Source organism: Pristis pectinata, chromosome 30, assembly GCF_009764475.1.
Source record: "Pristis pectinata isolate sPriPec2 chromosome 30, sPriPec2.1.pri, whole genome shotgun sequence".
Classification (NCBI taxonomy): domain Eukaryota; kingdom Metazoa; phylum Chordata; class Chondrichthyes; order Rhinopristiformes; family Pristidae; genus Pristis; species Pristis pectinata.
In genome coordinates, this window is record NC_067434.1 from 3195299 (window position 1) to 3217118 (window position 21820).

General features: G+C 49.6%; 1 protein-coding gene across 3 annotated transcripts in view; it reads right to left on the reverse strand.

Moving 5' to 3' along the window:
• nfkb2 (nuclear factor of kappa light polypeptide gene enhancer in B-cells 2 (p49/p100)) overlaps positions 1–21820 on the reverse strand; it is a 93815-nt gene that overhangs the window by 15511 nt on the left and 56484 nt on the right. For all 3 annotated transcript variants that reach the window (XM_052041570.1, XM_052041571.1, XM_052041569.1), the window contains 8 exons: positions 16154–16292; positions 15419–15544; positions 14836–15036; positions 12621–12762; positions 10354–10468; positions 8926–9136; positions 8267–8433; positions 2977–3079 (listed from right to left, as the gene is read on the reverse strand). In XM_052041570.1, the coding sequence (XP_051897530.1) occupies positions 2977–3079; positions 8267–8433; positions 8926–9136; positions 10354–10468; positions 12621–12762; positions 14836–15036; positions 15419–15544; positions 16154–16292 (1204 nt within the window). The remainder of the gene's footprint in view (positions 1–2976; positions 3080–8266; positions 8434–8925; positions 9137–10353; positions 10469–12620; positions 12763–14835; positions 15037–15418; positions 15545–16153; positions 16293–21820) is intronic.

The following is a 21820-nucleotide window of genomic DNA, read 5'->3' on the forward strand; positions in this document are numbered from 1 at the left end:
GTGGTTCTATGGTTCACACAGAGGGTGGTGAGTACCCAGCATGAGCTGCCAGAAGAAGTGGTTGAGGCGGGTAGAATTGCAACATTTAAGAGGCATTTGGATAGGTACATGGAGGGGACGGGCTTGGAGGGTTGTGGGCTGAACGCAGGCAACTGGGACTAGGAGGGAGGATGCTGTGGTCGGCATGGACCAGTTGGGCGGAAGGGCCTGTTTCTGTGCTGTACCCCATGTCTCTATGAACTGCTCTCGGTTGTGCCGGTAATTGGGAGCTTGGGCTCCTGCTTCAGTCACCGATAGAACTGAGAATGAGGGTGAGCTCTGTGGCAGAGAGGCATTAAAGCTCGTTCTGTTGGCTGATACCTTACAGCTCCAGTGACCCAGGCTCAATCCTGACCCTGGACGCTGCGTGGTCAACACGTTCACTCAGTGACCGCGTGGGTTTCTCCTGGGTGCTCCACATCCCAGGGGTGCTGATAATTAATTGGCCCCTTACTGTGGATTATTGGCAAAGGGGAGCACGTCTATGAAGGAATAAGTTGCAGGAACACAGTGAACTGAGCAGCAGAGATTGTGCCCGGGGGCTGGCATAGACCTGATAGGCCCAACGGCCTCCTCCTGCATTGTTACACACGGTAAGTGACCAACTGAGGGGGGGGATGCAGCAGACTGCGGACATGGGTTGTCAGGAACGGGTAACAGGTACTTAACAAACATACAGACACAAGGTATGGAACTCATTTGGCAGCAAGGATAGAGTGTGAGAGAGCGAGTGTTTGAGGGAGTGGCACTGAGGGAGTGCAGGTGACCCGAAAGTGCTGGTGCAGGGAGCAATCTTATCCTCAGTGTAAATGGACGGCATCGACTGGGAGTAGGGGGCACACTTCTGGAATTTATTCCGATCTAAAAAATGGTGTTTGGGGCAGAAGTTTCAGGACAGTCACTGAGGCGTCCGACAAGGTCCGGCGTGGTACGCTGGTCCAGGTTAAGGCACAGGGTATACCCGGCAGGCTGGTTTAATGGATCCAAAACAGAGGTGAGAGAAGCCAGATGTGGCAGGATGTTTCTCCTGTTGGAGGTCTGCGACCAGTGGCACATCGCACGGATCAGTGTTGGGATGCTTGTTGTGTGTGATATATATTAATGACTTGGATGTGAATGTAGAAGGTATGATTAGTAAGTTTGCAGATGACACAAAAATTGGTGGTGTTGTGGATCGTGAGGAAGGTTGTCCGAGGCTACAGTGGGAAATTCGGCAGATGGAATTTAATCCTAATGAATTGATGCATTTTGGGAGATTAAATAAGGGTTGGTGATACACAGTAAATGGTAGAGCACCCCAGAAAGAAGAGACTTGGGGTTCACGTTCATAGTTCACTGAGCTGCACTTGGGGTACTGTACGCGGTTCTGGCCACCACACTATCAGAAGGATACGGTTGTGCTGGGGAGAGTGTGGAGGAGGTTCATCAGGATGTTGACTGGATTGGAGGACTTCAGTTAAGGGGAGAGGTTGGACAGGCTGGCCTTGTTTTCCCTGGAGCGAAGGAGGCTGAGGGGTGACCTGATAGAGGTGTATCAAATTATAAGGGGCACAGGCAGGGTAGACAGTCAGAATCTTTTTTCTCATGGTGGGGGCATCAAAAACAAGAGGCTTTATGTTTAAGGTGAGAGGAGGGAGTTTTAAAAGGAGATTTGATATCTTGAACAGAGGTGGCAGTGGGATCAGTTTCAGTCATTTTGTTTAAGAGGCATTTAGACCGGCAGATACAGTTAAGGCAGAGAAAGATATGGTCCTAATGTGAGCAAATGGGATTAGGTGGGCAAAATGGTCGGCATGGACATGGTGAGCTGAATTTCCACTGCTCCAGAGGTGGTAAAGAGGGAATTTTATAATTCATGATAAAGAGTCTTGATTTTGAACCATAGAACAATACAGCACAATACAGGCCCTTCGGCCCACCATGTAGTGCTGCCCTTCAAACCACTCCTAAAACTATCTAACCCCTTCCTCCCACATATCCCTCTATCTTAAATTCCTCCATATGCTGATCTAACAATCTCTTGAACTTGACCAACGTATCAGCATCCACCACCACCCCAGGCAGCGCATTCCATGCACCGACCACTCTCTGGGTGAAAAACCTCCCTCTGACGTCTTTCTTGAACTTCCCACCCATTACCTTAAAGCCATGTCCTCTTGTATTGAGCATTGGTGTCCTGGGAAAGAGGCGCTGGCTGTACACGCTATCTATTCTTCTTAATATTTTGTACACCTCTATCATGTCTCCCCTCATCCTCCTCCTCTCCAATGAGTAAAGCCCTAGCTCCTTTAGTCTCTCCTCATAATCCATACTCTCTAATCCGGGCAGCATCCTGGTAAATCTCCTCTTCCCCCTTTCCAACACTTCCACATCCTTCCTATAATGAGGCGACCAGAACCGGACACAGTGTGGTCTAACCAGAGTTTCGTAGAGCTGCATTATTACCTCACAGCTCTTAAACTCGATCCCACGAGTTATGAAAGCTAACATCCCATAAGCTTTCTTAACTACCCTATCACAGGGAGATGTCTTTCAGTTAGGGGCTAGTGCAGAGGATTCATCATTGATGGGGCAGTGGAAATCTAAATGAGGGCTTCTGGGGTCAGAAACTTTAGGCAGTGTCTCCCCACATTCAAGGGAGGAGCTGAGAAACATTCACGGCAGATGACAAGGCCAGTGAGATTAACATTACAGCGGTCCAGCAGAGGGCAGGCAGAGGCACAATGGGCAGAGAGAGCTGTTGGGACGGGGAAGGTGGGTGGGGTGAGGCTGGGTGGGGGGTTGGGTTGTAGGGGGGCTGGGTTGTAGGGGGGCAGGGGTGATGGGGCGGACAGAAAGATGCCAAATTTCAAGTGGTGACCGACCCGTGATTCAATGCATGGGGCTGCATGTGGTCACTGAAGTACAGCTACAGCAATGAATGCGACCGTAACAAACCTGCGCCGAGGAGCATCGCCACGAGTTCCGGGAATCCGTAGCCGGCCGCCAGGTGCAGCGCAGTGTTCCCCTGAAACGTGGGCACGTCAACTTCCACACCAGACTGTGAACAGCAACAACAGTGCGTCAGAAACATCTGTCTGCAGCTGGGTGCTCAGTGTGGTCTCTCCAGATTACAGATCACTCAGGGAGCAGGCCAATAGGCGGAGTACTTTGGCCAGTCAGTGTGGAATCAAGCCAGTAATCTTAAATCTAGCCAATCACCAGCAACGCCTTGGGCGAGAGAGAGAGAGACACACACAGGGTACCACGGTGGTGAAGCTGCTCAGGTCTGGCTTTGTTGTCCAGAGCCCAGACTAACAAATCAGGGCAGGGAGTTCAAATGTCATGGTAACAACTTTAGAATTTACAACTTTAATAGTCTCACTGTGGGTGACCACAAAACAAACCGATTGTTGAAAAACACATCCGACTCTCTAAAGCCTTTATACAGTCTCCACAGTTGGCCCTCAGCATTGACCTCAGCACCTAATTTGTTCAGGAAACCCACCCAACACCACAATTACAGTTCCGGAAACCCCTCATCGCACCGTTACAGATGATCAAACTCTCCTCAGGAAAGTACAGACGGCAGAAGTCAGGCAGGGTGAAAATGTAAACGTGATTCAGTCACGGAAAGGTTAACTGTGAAGATGAAGACGGCCATTTTCTCAACCTGTCACTCTCAATAATTTTGTGACACATATGATGCCCCTTTCAGAACTGTTCCCTCTAACTTATACTCCCCCTGCTCATTCCTCCTCCTGAAATGTAACGTTTTATATTCTCCTGTGTTACATTTCATTTCCACATCCGCCCAATCCACCAATCAGCCTTCACCTCCAATGATCCTCATACTTGGTGATGGCTAATATGGAAACTTTATCAGATGCCTCTGGAAAGTCCGCACACACCACCTCACCTGCATTTCCCTCACTGACCCACTTACTTCATCAAAAAGTATGAGACTTGTTAAATACTATTTGCTTTTAATAAATCCATGCCAGCTTTCTCTATTCAATCTACATGTCCAAGCAACTACTAATTCTGTCCCTGATCATCAGTTTTAACATTTTCCCAACGCAGAGGTTAATCTGACTGCTTTGTAGTTGCTTGGTTAATCCTTCCAACCATTTTGAACACAGTGCAATATTCCCACACCTCTGGCCCTCAAGGCCCCCAAGCACCAGGCCTCAGGCCTTAAACCTACAGATATCTCAAAGGTCAGAGCCAGCGACCTGACGACGTCCTCCATCTGCTCTAGTACCTCACCCACTTTAAAACAACCTGCCTACCTGGATTTCTCCTCTGGTAAAACATTAACTCTCTTTCTCTCACCGTAGATGTTGAATGACCTGTTGAGTATTTTGAGCATTTTGTTTTCATTTCAGATTTCCAGCACTGCAGTATTTTGCTTTTACCCTTTCCGGTATCTTCTCTATAATGATTTTTAGACCATCACAACCACTTTGCTTGACTCACCCTTGGACGGTGCAGTGGGTAAGAGCTGTTCTGAACGAGGGTGAGTCCCTCAATCCTCACCTTCCAGCACACCCCCTCCACATTCAACAGAACATTTCTGCCACCTTCAAAGGGATCCCACCACCAGACACATCTTCCCCCCCTCCCCTTTCAGCATTTCACAGGGACCGTTGCCTTTGTGACTCCCTGATCCACTGTTCTGCTCCCACCAACGATCCCCCTTCTGATGACACTTTCCCTTCCAACCACAGGCGATGCAACACTTGACCTTTCACCTCTTCCCTCCCCACCGTCCAGGGACCCAAACTGTCTTTCCCGGTGAAGCAGCGATTCACTTGCACTTCTTCCAATCAGCGCACTGCACTCGGTGTTCACACTGTGGTCTCCGCCACACTGGAGAAACCAAACGCACACCGTGTGATCACCATTTGCTGCCACTTTAATTTCCCCTCCCACTCGGTCTGTGACCTCCGGTACTTGCACTGAGGCCCAACACGAGCTGGAGGAACAGCACCTCATCTTCTGCCTGGGCACTTAGCACCTTCTGGACTCAGTACTGGATTCTAAAACTTCAGGTAGCCTGATTTCTCGGTCTGAATGAGTCCACCTGTGACACTGGCTCAGGGTCTTTGTTGGTTTCCTCCCCCAACCTTTTCCTTTCTTTCTCTCTGGGAGTGGAGGCTGTCCCCAGTCTGACCTGCCGGGCATGTCCTCCTGCTCTGCATTTCACATCTCCTACATTCCTTAGTCTGTGTCCTCACTCTCTGGCTGCTCTCATTCACGCACTGACCAGGTAACCTTGTTTACAGCTTATCCCCATGGTCACCCTGTCAGACACACCCCCTCCCCTCTGTTTTACAAACTCCTTTAGTCTCCTTCCCAGTTTCAGAACCATTACCTCGGATTCTCTTCCCACAGACACAGCCTGGCCTGCTGAGTGTTTCCAGCATCTTCTGTCTTAGTTTTACATTTCCAGCATCATTTGAACAGGTACACGGAAAGGAAAGGTTTAGTGGGATATGGGCCAAATGTAGCCAAACGGGACTGAATTAGGTGGGAATCTTGGTCAGTATAGATCAGTTGGGCCGAAGGGCCTGTTCCCATGCTGTATGACTGAATCTGCAGTTTATTCTGATTTTCACTTACAGGTTTGATCGGCTAATGGGCCACTGTAAACTGCCCCAGTGCGTTGGTGAGGGGTGGAACCTGGGGGGAGTTGATGTGAGTGTGGGGGGAAGAAGTGGGATCAGTGTAAGTGGCGGCTGGTGGTCAGAACAGGCGGTGAGCTGAAGTGTCCGTTCCTGCGCAGTACCCGAGCTGATTTACAGAGCTTGTTCAATTGCTCAGCCAGCCCTGGGGAAAAGACTGTGTGCAGTCATCCTATCTGTGTCCCTCATGATTTTATACACCTCTATAAGATCACCCCTCATTCTCCTACACTCCAATGAAAAAAGTCCCAACCTGCACAACCTCTCTCCATAACTCAGTCCCTCAAGTCCTGGCAACATCCTCGTAAATCTCCTCTGCACTCCTTCCAGCTTAATGACACCTTTCCTACAGCAGGGCGACCAAAACTCAACACAATATTCCAAATGTGGCCTCACCAATGACTTGTACAACTGCAACACAACATCAGATCCTAAAGAAGGGTCCTGACCTGAAATGTTGACCGCCTGCTTTTCTCCACGGATGCTGCCTGGCCTGCTGGGTTCCTTCAGCATCAGAGTGATTTCCATCTAGATTCCAGCATCTGCAGTCCTTTGTTTCTCTTGTATCCCAATTTCTATTCTCACTGCGCTGACTGAAGGCCACCGTGCCAACAGCCTTCATCGCCACTTTCAGGGAACCAGGTACCTGTACCGAGGTCCCTCTGTTCCACAACACCCCCCAGGGCCTACTGTTCAATGTGAACATCCTACCCTCATTTGTCTCACTTCCGTCCCTCCATTTACAGACACATTTTTGGTTTGGCATTTTTGACGCCACCAGTTTTTCCTCACACTTCCTCTTTGCTTTTTTTCCCCCGTCTGAACTTTGTACTCAGCCTGGTTCTTGCTTCCGTCATTAACCTGACGCAGGTCTCTAACCCTGCAGTGTTCCATTTCACATGGCCTTTGGTAATCCGGGGACCTCGACTTGAAGTGCCCTAGATTCTTCCTCAGGGAGTGTACCCAGACTATTGCTGAATCATCTCCTCCTCAAAGGCTTCCCATTGTTCAGGGTTTTCCCTGCTGACATTTTCATGTTTCCCCCAGCCAGATCCACTCTCATCTCATTGAAGTCGAACTTTCTCCAAATGACTGTTCCAAGGCAATTAGAAATTCGATGATCGTTGCTCCCAAAATGTTTCTTCGTTGACCCACCTCCTTCCCAGAACCATGGCCAGTAATTCCTCCTTCCTTTTTGGATTGGAGATATACCGAACACAAAATATGCAGGCACAAGAAATGTGAAATAGAAACAGAAAATTCTGGAATTACTCAGCGGGTCAGGCAGCATCTATGGTGAAAGAGAATGTGTGTTTCAGGTCAATGAATTTTCAGCGGAACTCTAAAGATCATTGACTTGAAACATTAACTCAGCTCCCACTCCGCAGATGCTGCCTGTCCTGCTGAGTACTTCCAGCATTTTATTTCACTTCACAAATCTCACCCCCCTCCTTACCCCAGGCTATCCTGACAACACTGGCACATCTGCAAGTTTGCTTCTCTTAATCTCCCACTGCTTAAATTGTATCACGTAACCCATGCCCGCACTTCCTTCTCTGGCTTTCCTGAGCTAATAACCAGGAATATTTCGTATCCTTTCCTGTGAAGGATTAGAGACAACACAGACTAAATGACACAGTTATGTGTAGGAAGGAGGAGGTACGTCTTTCTTAGTGGAAGGGCACATTGGGCGAGTGGTTTCCAAATGCTGGGATTTATCAAATGGCAGAGAGTATAAAAGGTAACCTGAACCAGTGTAAAACACTGGTTGGACCACACGGCACACATGTCCGACCCCAGTCACCAACGTTAGTGCATATGTGAAAGGTCCTACAGTGTGGAGAGATTTTGGTCACAGGTCCAGCCACAAGTTTAGACTGGGGAGGCTCGGAGCAAATGAGAATTTATAGGTGATGAGAGTCTAGAAAATGCAGATGTTGAAAATCTGAAATAAAATCAGAAAATGCTGGAAACGCTCAGCAGGTCAGCCAGCATCCGTGGTTCAGAGAGGGGAAATCAGAGGAAGCTGCTCCCTTGTGGATGAGTCCAAGGTCACAGGCACAGATTCTGGGCTAAAGGTACATGGAGGATACAAGGGCATTCACGGTTTTACTCAGGACTGACGATGTGGTGCTCAAGTCCACTGCAACCAGAGTCAGTGCCTTCAAAAAGGAAAATGGTGCCGATGGCACTGCCTGGACCCAATGGGCCAAATGGCCTCCTCCTATGCCGGGACAATTGTACGACTCTAACAGCACTGGACTGGATCAGCTACTCTCTGAACATTTCAACTAATAACACAGCTGCTCATTAACAACTTGTTCCCCAGTAAATCAGCTACATTCAGAAACATCCTCCGGCAGCACGGCTACAGGTGGAGCCCGGCCCCCTGAGTCGGCTCCACTCTCAGCTGATGAGTTTGTGATCCACCCCAGCCAACCCAAGGCTTTACTCCCAGTGCCTTTCCCAGAGACCAGGGATCTGAAATGCGCCAAGCTGCAGTGTGGTGGGTGGGGAGGGAGGGAAGGGCAGCACAGGAGACCCCAAAAAAGTGACCTTACATCTACAAGATGCCCAACCAGCCTCAGGCTCCGCATCTCCACGGCCAGGTGCAGGGGAGTTCGCCCACTCTTCTGCTCGGCCACGTTTCGTTCCGCCCCTTTGTTCAGTAGAAGATCCACCAACTCCTCACTCAATGCTTTCACTGCCAGGTGCACTGGGTACAGTCCTGAGGAAGAAGGTACGTGAGAAGATTCAGAGTGAGGCCGTCAACCGTCAGTCACCCACACACATCACCGCGTGTGCACAGATGAGAAATAGGTGAGTGAATGGGATTGATAGGAATGCTCAGAACAGTCAGAGACCAGAAAGCCATTTGGTCTATCAGTGTTGAAAGGAAACATGAGTAATCCCTAGGAAGGTGTGGAGGTGGAGTCATTGAATGGAGGTGATTTCTGACCAACAGGGAGTCCTGGATTATAAGGAACGGGAGGGAAAGGGGAGCTGAGCTTGAGATCCGACTGAGCGGTGGAGCGGGCTCCAGGCCCATTCCTGGTTTTGTTTCTGACGTCCAGATTGGGCTACGTGCCGGTCGCTGTTTGGCAATGGGAGTTGGTGGGCACAAGATGGGACCAGCTCACTGGGCAACACAGTCAGCATGGATGAGTTGGGCCGAAGGGGCTGTTTCTGTACTGTGTGATTCTACGACTCTGTGACCTACCATCACAGTCTGGCAGCTTGATCAGCTTGTTGAGCACTTGAGGTTTGAGCTGCTGCAGCAACAGTAGCACCATCTGTTCATCCTTCCTGTGCAGAGCAAGATGGAGAATGGAGTTTCCATGGCGATCCAAAATAGCAGCATCAGCCCCAGCAGCAAGCAGCAGGTCAACCATCTTGTGCTGTTGGGTGATCACTCCGAGGTGCAGCGGAGTCTGAGACACAGGAAACACAATCACACAACAACTGGCGTTACTCCTCGCAGTGCTGGGTCGGGGAACACTCCATGGCTCCAACACATCATCTTGGACAACTGGCACGATGTCCTCTTCGTCTCAGTAATGGTCTTCACACTAATGAGCACCTAATATAACTACCCTGGCTCCAGGAATCAGAAATGTAAAATGCAACACCCACCATGTTAGGCTTTTCATAATTTTGTAAAATGAATGTCTAACCGGAAAATTAAAATCTAGCATAGTTTAGTGCTTCTGTAGAAAGAATGAGGAGGCCACATGCTCTTTGGATTTGAGAGTCTGAACATAATCGAGGAACAACTCCTGCTATCTACATGGCACTTCTCACCTGCCAGCAAAACAATGCCAAAGAACATGGGAGCATCTAAGAAAATGGAACAGCAAGTCACAACAACGTGCGAGGGCAGGTGAACAGTGTAGAGGAGGTCACCTCAGTACAAGCTTGTAAGAAGCAACTTAGAAGAGGAAAGATGCAGCTGTCGGTGGAGGAGCATTTAGAAGCAGGATGGCCAAGGCTCTGGAACTTGAGGTGATCCCAGAGACGAGAGAGATGAGCACACGCAGTGACTTGGAATCAAGACTGAGAATTTTGAGGAGGTGTTTTCCAAAAGCCAACCTAGGCCAGAAGCACTAGGGTGGTGAGTGAATGGGACTCTGGGCACAGGGTGACAACGATCTTACGTTTCCAGTGAGCAGATGGGGGAGGCAGAGCAGTGAGTGTCTTGGAACAGTCAAAGGTAACGGCACTGCAGGTTTGGAGGAAGGGTTAAGCAGCTCGAGCTGAGGGAAGAGCGGGTGATTGAAACAGGCGGATCCACTTCCTCATCTCCCGCGATTCCCTTCATCTCCGTCGTGAATACACTTGGGGACGAAGCCTCCAAAACCCAACCTGGTGGAGAATTCCGAAGATCCACCAGCTCTGGGTGAAGAAATAACTTCTTACCTCTGACCCTTTACTTTGTGACTGTGACCCCTGGTCCCTGACACCTGGAGGCCAAGCCCCGGTGAAAGCAAAGGCTGGGAACGTGGAAGGAAGCCGGGCGGGAGCGGGAGGAGGCAGGTGGACAACAAACACTGGCAGTGACCGATTCAGGGGAAGGTGCGACCCTGCACCGGCCACGCGGTGGGACACAGAGCTGGAGGCAGGGAAGGGCGCGGTGCTGAGGGAGCCTGACCTGCCGCAGATGGTTGGGGACGTTGATGATGTTCTGCCACGGGATGCTGATGATGACCTGCAGCAACTGTTGAACCACGAGCGGCTTCTGATGGATGATGGCCAGGTGCAGGGACCTGCGAACAAGAGGGGCCTTTATAAGAGCTGCCTGAAGGGGTTGGTCGCCAGCAGCCCCCATCCCACACACTGCCGGCTCCCAGGGGCAGCACAGCCCAGCTCCTGGCAACAGCACAGTACAGCCTGGCCCAGCTCCTAGCGGGAGGGCCCTCGGCACAGCCCCCCATCCAACGGGGAACTGGGAGTAGTCGCTGCTTCCACGGCAGACCGTCCCCCAATGTGGTCCCTCCCCTGCCACGACCCCTCCCCGTGAGGGATCCAGCCCCCTGCCCGCGTGTGAACCATTAGCAGCAGCCCCACTAAGCAGGTTTTACATTCTGAGGCAGCGTATTCCACCTTCACAACCAAGCTGGGATATATCAGCGATGGGGACAGGGAACCCGGAACCTTGGACAATGCTGCCCTCAAATCTCAGCACGGAGACCAGTTACTGTATCTACAGGCACCGAACTCAGCCCACAGTCAGCAGCAGCTCAGGTATAGGATCCCTCAATATGATCCCACACAGTGAAACACTTCCTCCAGGGCTCCCCCTGCCCCGTGCGGGACCCCCCTGCCCTGTGTGGGACCTTGGGGGTGGGATCCCTCGAGAACTTGCTGATTCTCTGCACAGAATGCGTGATTTAACTTGTAATCACGCATTCCATCTTGTAATAAAGTCAGAGTTGTACAGCACAGAAACAGACCCTTCAGCCCACCATGTATGTGCCGACCTTTCTGCCCATCTATACTAATCCCACTTGCCTGCACTAGGACCATGCCCACTTAAGTGTCCCTCTAAATGCCTCTTAAACGTAGTCATTTTATCCATTTCCACCACCTCCTCTGGCCGTGCGTTCCAGATACTTTCTGTGTAAAACTTACCCCTCAAGTCCCTGTTAAAACTCCCTCCTCTCCCTTTACACCTACAGCCTGTTGTTGTTGATATCCCTGCTAACTACACCCATACTCCAGTGTAGGCAGCAGCCTGGTGAAGCTCCTCTCACCCTCTCCAGTAATCACATCCTTCCAATAGTGTGACAACCAGAACTGAGCCCAATGCTCCAGGTGCAGCCAAACTCCGCTAATCTGGGCATCTGACTATTCGCTAATCCCGGCCGCTTAGACTTGCCCACTCGTTAGTTTGAAGGATGAGCCACAGATCCAGAGTGTGAGCTGCAATCAGGGTCCAGAACACCAGGGGACAGATACATGGAACAGTACAGCACAGGAAAAGGCCCTTTGGCCCACAACGTCTGTACTGACCATGATGCCAAACTAAACCAATCCCACCTGCCTGCATGTGGTCTGCATCCCTCCATCCCCTGTCTGTCCATGTGTCTGTCTAAATGCCTCTTAAATGTTGCTATCGTATCTGCTTCCACTCTCTGTGTAAAAAACCTTGCACATCTCCTTTAAACTTTCTCTCCCTCACCTTAAAGCTATGCCCTCTTGTATTTGACATTTCCATCCTGGGAAAAAGACCATCTACCCTGAATACACCTCATCATTTTATATAGTTCTAGCAGTTTGCCACTCAGCTCCAGAGAAAACAATCCAAGTTTGTCTAAGCTCTCCTTGTGGCTAATACTGTCCAGTCCAGGCAACATCCTGGTGAACCTCTCCTGCATCCTCTCCAAATCCTCCACATCCTTCCTGTAATGCAGTGACCAGAACTGCACTCAATACTCCAAATGTGGCTGAACCAAAGTTTATACAGCTGCAACGTGACCTCCCAACATTTATACGCAACACCCTGACCGATGAAGGCCAGCACGCTGTACACCACCTTTACCACCCGTGTGTTGCCACTTTCAGGGAGCTACGGACTTGCATCCCATGATCCCGCTGTGCCTCAGTGCTCCCAAGGGACTTGCTCCTACTGTATGACATGGGCTGATTTGTATCGGAGCTGGATCCGGAGTGCCTGTATATTTCCCACAGCTTTTAAACTCACTGGGTTCAGTGGAAAGTTTATTACACCAAGGTGTAATGTGCAAGTAAAAAGTGACATAAAAGTGCATTGGGATGATGTTAGAAATAACATCCATTAGTCCAGAAAATCCAATGGTCCCAAGGGTGCCAGATTACTGGAGTTTTTCTGTACCCGGATTACCAGAAAGGCATTACCACAGTTACAGAACACTGGTGCTGCACAAAGCAGTTGCTTACGTGTCTCCATTTTCATCTTGAATAGCAGTCAGGTGCCTCTGGACGGCCAGTAACATGCGCACATCCGCCGTGATGGCATAGTCAAGTAAAGCCCGGGCCGTCCTCTCGGTGATCTGCAATGCTCTCAGACCAAGCAACTGCTCTGCAGAATGAGGGAAGAATGAGCGAGTACAGTTGGTCAGACACTTGGGATCCAGAGACCTCACAGTTTCAACTGCAATTCACAACATTACCAAGTTCCTATTAGAACACAGAACATGGAACAGTCCAGCACAGGAACAGGCCCTTCAGCCCACCATATCTGTGCTGGCCACAAGGCCAATTTAACCTAACCCCATCTGTCTGCACATGGTCTATATCCCTCCATTCCTGTCTGTTATGTTAAAAGGAAGTTTTGCTTTTGGCATCTTTGTTTTTAAAAGCAGCAGTTTCTCGTCCCTGCCCTGGGACCGGTGGGATGTGAATCCTTAGTTTGAACTCTGTCTCAGACATTTCACTCACTAACACTTCACCTTCAACAGTCCAGCTCAGCACATAGAAGGCGGCTTCACTAGACTGTCCGTGAAGGAGTAGTCTAGTTCAGGGGATGGGGGATCGTGGATCTGTGACACTTCGTTCCGTTGGATCCTGGGATCTGCACCTTCCAGCCTCATTATTAATTTTGCAATTACTGCTGTTTTGGATTCCCGTTCCTGAGGCTGACCGACGCCGGGAGGGTCGGACAACGATAACACTTCTGGTCCTGTGATCAATCCATGGCACAGGAGGAGATCCCACACGTGCATACAATGGCTACATTAATGGAACAAAAAAGATGACATTTCCCAGGTCAACACCACCTTGTTTTACTGGTTTAATTGATTAAATAATTATTATTTTCATATCTTTTATCTCTCCCCCCACACCCACCAAGCTCAGTTAAACCCTCCCCAACAAACCCCGCGATGACTGACCCGACCCGAGCCAGTGTAGATACAACCTACCCAGTCTGTACAGGTCCCACCTCCCCTAGAACTGGTCCCAATGGCCCACAGATCCAAACCCCCACCCCCCAGCCACGCCCCCGTCTCTCTTCCTGTTCCTGTGCTCACTGGGCCCAGCACTGACTGGGACTTTGCTTCCTTTGGCTCCTGTGGTTCAGTCTCCTCCCCAGCTCCGGGTTATCTGCCTGAGGCACTCATCCTCCCTTCTACCACGTTGTGGGCCCCGATATAGTCTGGGACCTCAGACTAGTCCCCCTCGCCCTCAGCACCCTGCAGCTGAGTGTACAGGGAGCCACGGAGTTTGAATGTTTGTGCAGTCCATGCACATACGCAGTTCTCTGCACTTCAGCACTGTGGGAAGCCTGCACCAACTGCCCCAGCTCTTGATGTGTGAGAATGAGCTGGCACCTCGGACCACTGCAGGTGCTCACAGTGCTGCTGGGTGGGAAGCTCTGGGATCTGACCCGGCAAAATCAAAACCTCTCCCAATCAATAAATGGGAAATGTTGGGAGCCCTCAGCCATCCTCATGAGCACAGTAGTTACACGGCAAGCCCTGTTGACTCTGGGGATTTGATGGCAACATCTTTGCTAAATTTGTATACTTGTATGTGCTGTGCAATTACCAGGAGACTTGAGTGTAGGGAAGGTCCATAATGAAGCAGCTGAAGGTAATTGGTGCCAGGACTCTGCATGGGCCTGAGGTGACTGACTTCCAACAACCATCTTCCTTTGAGTTAGGTACGACTTCAAGCAGGGGAGGGGTTTCTCAATGCCCATGGACTTCAGTTTTATGAGACACTTAGAGGGGCTCTTATGTTAATGGCGATCACAAGGTTTTATACCAATTCACCATTCAGGTTTGAAGTTCTATGTCTATTGTTATAAAACTCAGAAATCCATGGCTTTATTGTGGGACCTACTCTCAAATCCCAGCTCGTTCTCATCAAGGTATATTCATTTCAATTCTTTACTGTTCTAAAATCACTTTCACATTGAACAAAATGGAACCTTCATCCACTCCACAACCTTACGATATGCGTCCGTTGAGGATGTTGTCCACAAAGCGTCTGCTGATCACTGATTAACACAGCAGAATGCCGCGAGATTTGGAACCACCTAACCCCTCTGCAGAATTCCGGCCCCTCTGTCCCACCCGATATCTTGTCCCAGGTCATCACATTGTTCACACTCACCACATTGCTACAGTTCTCCTGAATTCTAATCACCTACCGGACTGAGCGAGGTGGACGTGCTGGTCAGTGACCTGTTGGACTTCCCCTGGGGATCTGTCCGAGTCCTGCAGTGACTGTTGGGAGCTCTGTTCCAAGGGGAGCTCCATTACCCCCTGTGATCCCCCTGTGTGTTGCATCCCCTGCTGGTTTGGCCAGAGTGGGGCTCCAAAACTATTCGCATAGTTTAAAAAGTTAAAACCTGGAAAGAAACAACGAAGTTCCTGAGAATCCTTACTCCTGGTCTGTCAGAGAGTTTGGGAATTCCCACTTCCCAAGGTCGGGCTCTCCACTGAGGTCCCCCACCCACACCCCTGGGAATGGCCTTCCTCCCGACCATCACCACCATATCCGAGACAAGACGACACCCACCTTCCTGGGGTCTGCACTGCCAAAACCCCCCCACACCTGTCACCACCACCTTCACAAACACCCACCCCACACCACACCACATCTGCCCCACCACCCCCAAAAACCAACCCCCCTCACTCCCCCACAACACGGGACCCCAGCCCCAGCCTCCCTCCAAACCCCATGGTAAACACCACATTCTCCAAGAACTAAGATTAAAATCCAGGCCTCACCACCTCCTCCACTGCCCGCTCCTCCTCCTCCGATCCCGGGAGACCCCCCCGAGGGTCCTCCGCCTCCAAAATGATCGGAGAAATGTGGAAGTCTCTTCAGCCTCTTCCGATTCACTTCTTCCCTGTCTATGGAGGGAGAATGAGTGACAGGAAACGTGATTTGGGAAAGCTGGAAATCCATTGTAGGAACTAAAATAAAATCACAACTTATCTGTCTGGAATGGAAGCACAAAGGAAACAAACAGGGAAATCGGTGGGTGCCGGGGGAGAGGGTGGGATCGGACTGGGAGTGATACACAGGGCCATGGGGAAGTGCTGACGTGACCAGAACCATTGGCCAATTTAGAACCCTGCAGCACGGGAACGGTGAGTGTGGGGAGAGCCAGTCCTGGGGCTTCTCACCACTACAGCCCCTCATACAAATGCAACATCTGACATTGCATGAAATCATCCAGCCGAGCTCAGTCAATGCTCCAAGGTGAGGGTCAGCTCTGGCACCACTACTGACCCACTCCACCACCCTCAACTGCCCAAACAAAACGTTACTACAGCCCAGATGGTGATACTCCAATGTGTGACTTTTGGCTACACTTCAGAGTTATTCTGGTTGCCAGAAGCTGCTGTGTGCACAGCTCTCTTCAGTCCTTCCAGCTGTCCACATTCTATTTGTTGCGCCCATCAAACAGACCTCAACCACTCACCCACGGTCGCTCTATGCCAGCTCCGGAGTCTTACCTTCTACTCTGGGGCAGTACGTGAAGGCTTTGGCTTCACTCGTTTCCCCATCTTTCCTTCTCTTCAGTTGAACGAAGACGGTGATCGGTCTCTCAATAGAAATGTTCCAGTATCGGGGAGTCCGGAACACGATAGCAAACTGAGAAAACACAAGGAATTACATGAACACATTTGAAGAAGTGGCAGGCACCAACACTGAATGGACAACAGCCAGAGGTCACTGCAGAGGGACAGGAACCTAATGATCTAATTGTCATGACTCCAAGGTAGTCCTCGTATCCGTCAGATGGTGGGTTCAAATCCCACTCTGAGAGGTCTCATGGCATCAGGGCAAACACATGACTCTCCAGATTCAGTACAGCCGCACTGGGCAAGAGACTTCCGCTGGTCTAAAGACAGAGTGGTTACATACCTCAAAACCTACTTATTCCCACCTACAGTACAGTGGACACCTTTGTGTGGAACCGTAGGAGATGGGCGAGGTCCTCAATGAATATTTCTCCTCTGTTTTTACCATGGAGAAAGACATGAAGACTTCAGAACTAGGGAAAGTTAATGGGGATGTCTTGGGGATAGTCCGCATTACAGTAGAGGTGGTGCTGGATGTCTTGAACAGTATGAAGGTAGACAAATCTCCAGGGCCTAACCAGGTATATCCAAGAACACAGTGGGAGGATCGAGAAGAAGTTATGGGAGCCTTGGCTGAGATATTTGCATCATCGTTAGTCACAGGTGAGGTGCTGGTAAACCAGAGGGTAGCGAGTGTTGTGCTTTTATTTAAGGGCTGCAAAGATGGGAACGATAGACCAGTAAGTCAAACATCTATGGTGGTCAAGTCATTGGAGAGGATTCTGAGGGAAATACGTACATCTGGAAAGACGGGTTGATTATTCAGCACGGCTTGGTGCATGTTGATGATGGCAGAGCAGTAGATCTCGTCTACATGGACTTCATTAAGGCCTTTGATAAGCTTCTGCATGGTAGGCTACTCTGGAAGGTTAGATCACATGGAATCCAGGGAGAACAAGCTAATTGGATACATAATTGGCTTTTTGGTAAGAAGCAGAGGTTGATGGTGGAAGGTTGTTTGTCGGACAGGAGGCCTGTGACTAGTGGTGTTCCCAGGGGTCAGTGGGGCTCATTGCTGTTTGTCATCTATATCAATGATTTGGATGAGAACGTACTAGATACAGTTAGCAAGGTTACAGAATGACAGTAAAATAGTCGGTATAGTGGACAGTGAAGAAGGTTATCAAAAATTACAGAGGGATCTTGATCAGCTGAGTAAGTGGGCTGAGGAATGGCAAATGGAGTTTAATTTTGATAAATGCGAGGTGTTGCATTTTGGAAAGTCAAATCAAGGTAGGACTTTCACCGTGAACGGTAGGGCCCTGTGGAGTGTTGTACAACAGACAGACCTTGGAGTATAAGCACATGGTTCCCTGAAAGTGGCGTCACAGGGAGACAGGGTGGTGAAGGCAGCTTTTGGCACGGTGGCCTTCATCAGTCAGGGCACTGAGTACAGAAGTTGGGAGGTTGTGTTGTGATTGTACAAGACGTTGGTGAGGCCACAGTTGGAATATTGTGGTCAGTTTTGGTCACCCTGCTACAGGAAATGTGTTATTAAACCAGAAAGAGCGCAGAAAAGATTTACAAGGATGTTGCCAGGACTTGAGGGACTGAGTTACCGGGAGAGTCTGGGGCACTGTGTAAAGAAAGTTCTGTTTATGAACAACATGGATAACAGGCAGCAGGTGACGTTAGCCAATGACGTGGAGACGGCCGTCATCGTGAACAGTGGCGACAGAAGTTGTGCTCAGCATTGCACAAATAAATGGACCAAACACCAATCGGAAATGTGAGATGATACACTTTACATCTAAAACGGAACAGAGCTCATTGTAAATGGTCAAAACTAGAACCAGGCAGAGGTGAAGAGAACTGGTGATGAGGGGAGGGAACTGTACACAGGGAAGTCAGTAAAATGTCATGGATTGGTACAGAAGTGAAAAAGGCTGATGGATTGCCTTCTTGCACGGCCTTTGGATCTGAGGGCAAAAGTCATGGTACGTTTCAGGTTGATAAATGCAACAAATCTGCAAATACACAGCAGGCCAGGCAACATCTACACAGAGAGAAAGAGAGAAAACAGCTCAGTGACCTTTCATCAAACGAACATTTAGAAACTAAATAGGTGTTAAATTGTAGAGAGTGGGAATGGAGAGACGGAGGGAGACGGAGAGAGACTGGATGTAGTGGAATGGGTGGCAAGTTTGTAGGTGGCACCAATATTGGGGGTGTGCTGGACAGTGAAGGAGGTTGTCTAAGGCTATGGCGGGAGCTGGGTCAACTGGGAAAGTGGGCCAAGGCAAAGTGATGCATTTTGGGAAGTTAAGCCAGGGCAGGACTTGCACAGTAAATGCCAGGGCCCTGGGGGGTGTTGTAGAACAGAGCAGGTAGACCGGTTGGAGGAGATGTTTATGCCACGGTTACCTCATTGGATGGGGCAGAGTATAAGAGTTGGAGCGCATTACAACTTTATAGGATGTTGGTGAGACCACACATGAAATATTGTGTGCAGATCTGGTCACCACACTATAGAAAGGATGCGATTGGAGGCCTTGAGTTCTGAGGAGAGACTGGACAGGCTGGGATTGTTTCCCCTGGAGCGAAGGAGGCTGAGGGGTGACCCTCTAGAGGTTTATAAGAGCATGAGAGACATAGATAAGATTTGTCGTAGTCTTTTTCCTAAGGTAGGGGAGTCTAAAACTAGAGGATATAGGTCTAAGGTGAAAGGAGGTCTCAGGGGCAACCTTTTCCCCACACAGAGGGTGGTGGGTACATGGAACAAACTGCCAGGGAAGTGGTAGAGGTGGGCACAATTAAAACAGACAGGTACATGGATAGGAAAGTTTTAGAGGGATATGAGCCAAACGCAGGTAAGTGGGTCAGCATAGACGAGTTGGGCCGAAGGCCCTGCTTCTATGGATAACACAAGCGGTGAAGGAGCTGCCTGAGAAAGGGTGGGGTGGGCAGCTAATCTGTCTGCAGGAGGTAAATAGGAGAGAGAAATTTCAAAATCTCTCCTGTAAAAAGCAGTCGATGTTGGATCAACTGTTGATTTTGATTCTGTTGGATAGTAAATAAAGTAAGTGGTGCAGGGAGGGGAAGTGGCGTGAGAGTGGGCGGGGGGGGGGGGGGCCTGGGGGTGTGGCAGGCAGAGAATCTATGACCTTGCCGAATCGTGGAGAATGTGTTCGGCCGAGTGGTCTACACCTCCTCTTATCGCCCTTAAATACGATCAGGGTGTTTTGTCATAATGATGCTTTCAACTGCTGCTTCAAAGCAATTTTTACATTTGCAAAGAGAGCTTGAATGGAAACGTGTAAAAGGCAAACACCCAAAAGGCACAATTTGCACCCAGCCCAGGGGTAAGGTGCAAAAGTGAGAGGCCAGACGGTTACATCGTCCCAACACATCCCGGCTTTCCCCTCTTGCTCCCGTCCCGTATTGGTCAACACCACACTGGGAACACAGCGCACACCACACCACGGCCTTTGTTGCCTCACAGCTTCTTTTGTGCTCTCCCTCTGGTGAAACGGGCAGACACGTGGCAGTTGCAGTTTTGCAGGAAGAACAAAGAGGCAGTGTGGACTCACGAGACAATTTCAAAGGGGATGCAGGATCAGGGAGCAGAAATCCAAGAATACAGCAGGTGGGAAGACTGTTAAAAGATGCACATTATCCTTTCCCTCATTAACCGAGGGAGGAAATTTTTAAAATGACTGGTTATACCTCAGCTGGGAATGGTGTTCAGTTCTGCTCAAAGTGTGCACTTTGATTTTAATTTCATTTTAAAACTGTTTCTATTTTAGTTTAACTATTAAATTCTCTTCATTTTGTAATTTTAATCCTGAGTGACATAAAGGAGACTTTAGGCTCCCCGCTCATTGTTAACCAACCATCTCTGGTTAATTGAAGGCAGCTGACTCCAGCACCGTCAGTTGGGAATCCAGCTCACCTAAAGGCACTGCATATCTTTAGCAATGCCCCACCTCCCTCCAAGTGTAGACTTTAAGGTTAGGGCAATGGTGACAGAATTAAATTAAACTAAACTAATCAAATGATAGGAAATAAATGACAGCTGGGGTAGGTGGGATTTGAAAAGCACCTGAATTCACTGTGACATCTGTAGATTGAGGACCTTCAGCTCAAAGTTGACGCTGGACCCCAGGATCAGGCAGTCACGACCCTTACGTTGTGGGACTGCTCGAGAGAGGCAGGTGTGGGATTCAGAGGGTTCAGGGAACCTTGGCCCTTGCATGATCCAACAGATGAGTTTCTCACAGTCCATGTGGATGAGAGCAGGGACTGTAGGGAGGGTGAGCAAACTGACCACAGCATCAGGTACAGGGACCATTCAAGCCAGGGCAGTGAACAGAAATGCAGCGGCGAGTGGACAGAATCGTAGGGAGGTAGAAACTACCACCTGAGCCACGAGTGAGAGTTCCCAAAGCTCTGCTGCCTGCCTAGGGCCAGGAATAAGGACTTCAGCTGGGGGCTGGAGAGGGACTTGGAGGAGGAGGGAACACACACACACACGACAAGGGAGAATGTTCTGCTGAAGGAGTGCGAGCTGCTGCAGAACCACAAAGGTAAATGTCTGGATTACCACCTGAGCCACACAAGGACAGCAATAAGGTCAGAGAATTCAAAGGGGTGGTTCAGGAGTGGCGTGGGAGCAACTCACTGGCACCAGCAGTTGGGAAGGAAGGGAGGGGGCAAATGTCACATGAACTGCCTGGCACCAGCGTCTCTAGATGAGCAAATCAAATAACAGGGCTCTGGATAAGGCTTTAAGCCAAGTAGTGCAGGTCCGTGGGGTGATTGTATTTTTGGCCCATTGAGTCTCTGCCAGCCCTCACAGCATCCCCTCCAATCCCATTCCCAGACTTCATGTAACGTAACCTCACTTCTCCTGTGACCATGAACCATCCCCAGCTTCTGCTACCCATCTATACCAGGGTTATTCACAGCAACTAATTAACCTACCAAGCAGAACAGTTTTGGAACACGGGAGAAAACTGGAGCACTCGAGGAGAAGCCATACAGTCACAGGGAGAACATGCAAACTCCACACAGACAGCAGAGGTCAGAATCAAACCCTGGTCACTGGAGCTGTGCAGCAATACCGTGCCACGCTGGAGCAGCACATCAGGAGAGTGAGAGAGAAGTGACAAGGCGCTAGTGCAGGGTAGCTAAATGAGCAGTGCTAACCAGAGCGTGTCCACACACACACACACACACAAGCACACGTCCAACTACAGTCGGAGCAGGGAATCAGGGTCAAAGACAAAACTGAATGTTCTTTATTTGAATCCACACAGCATTCGTAACAAGCGAATTAATAGCACAAGTAAAAACAAAGGTGTATCATCTAAAAGCTATCAGCGAGTTGGTTGCAAAGTGACCATTTGAGAGTTAAATATTTTACAAAAGACGGGCAAAATGAAGAAGGGGGTAGGTCGGCCATCACTGAAGAAGGGGACAGTGGATCATTGATGATCAGGTACTGAAGAAGTCTTTAGGAAACAGCAAATGCAGTTTGATAAAATTTTGTACAGAAATTGAAAGTGATGTCATTCAATCTGAAACAAGGGTCTGAAA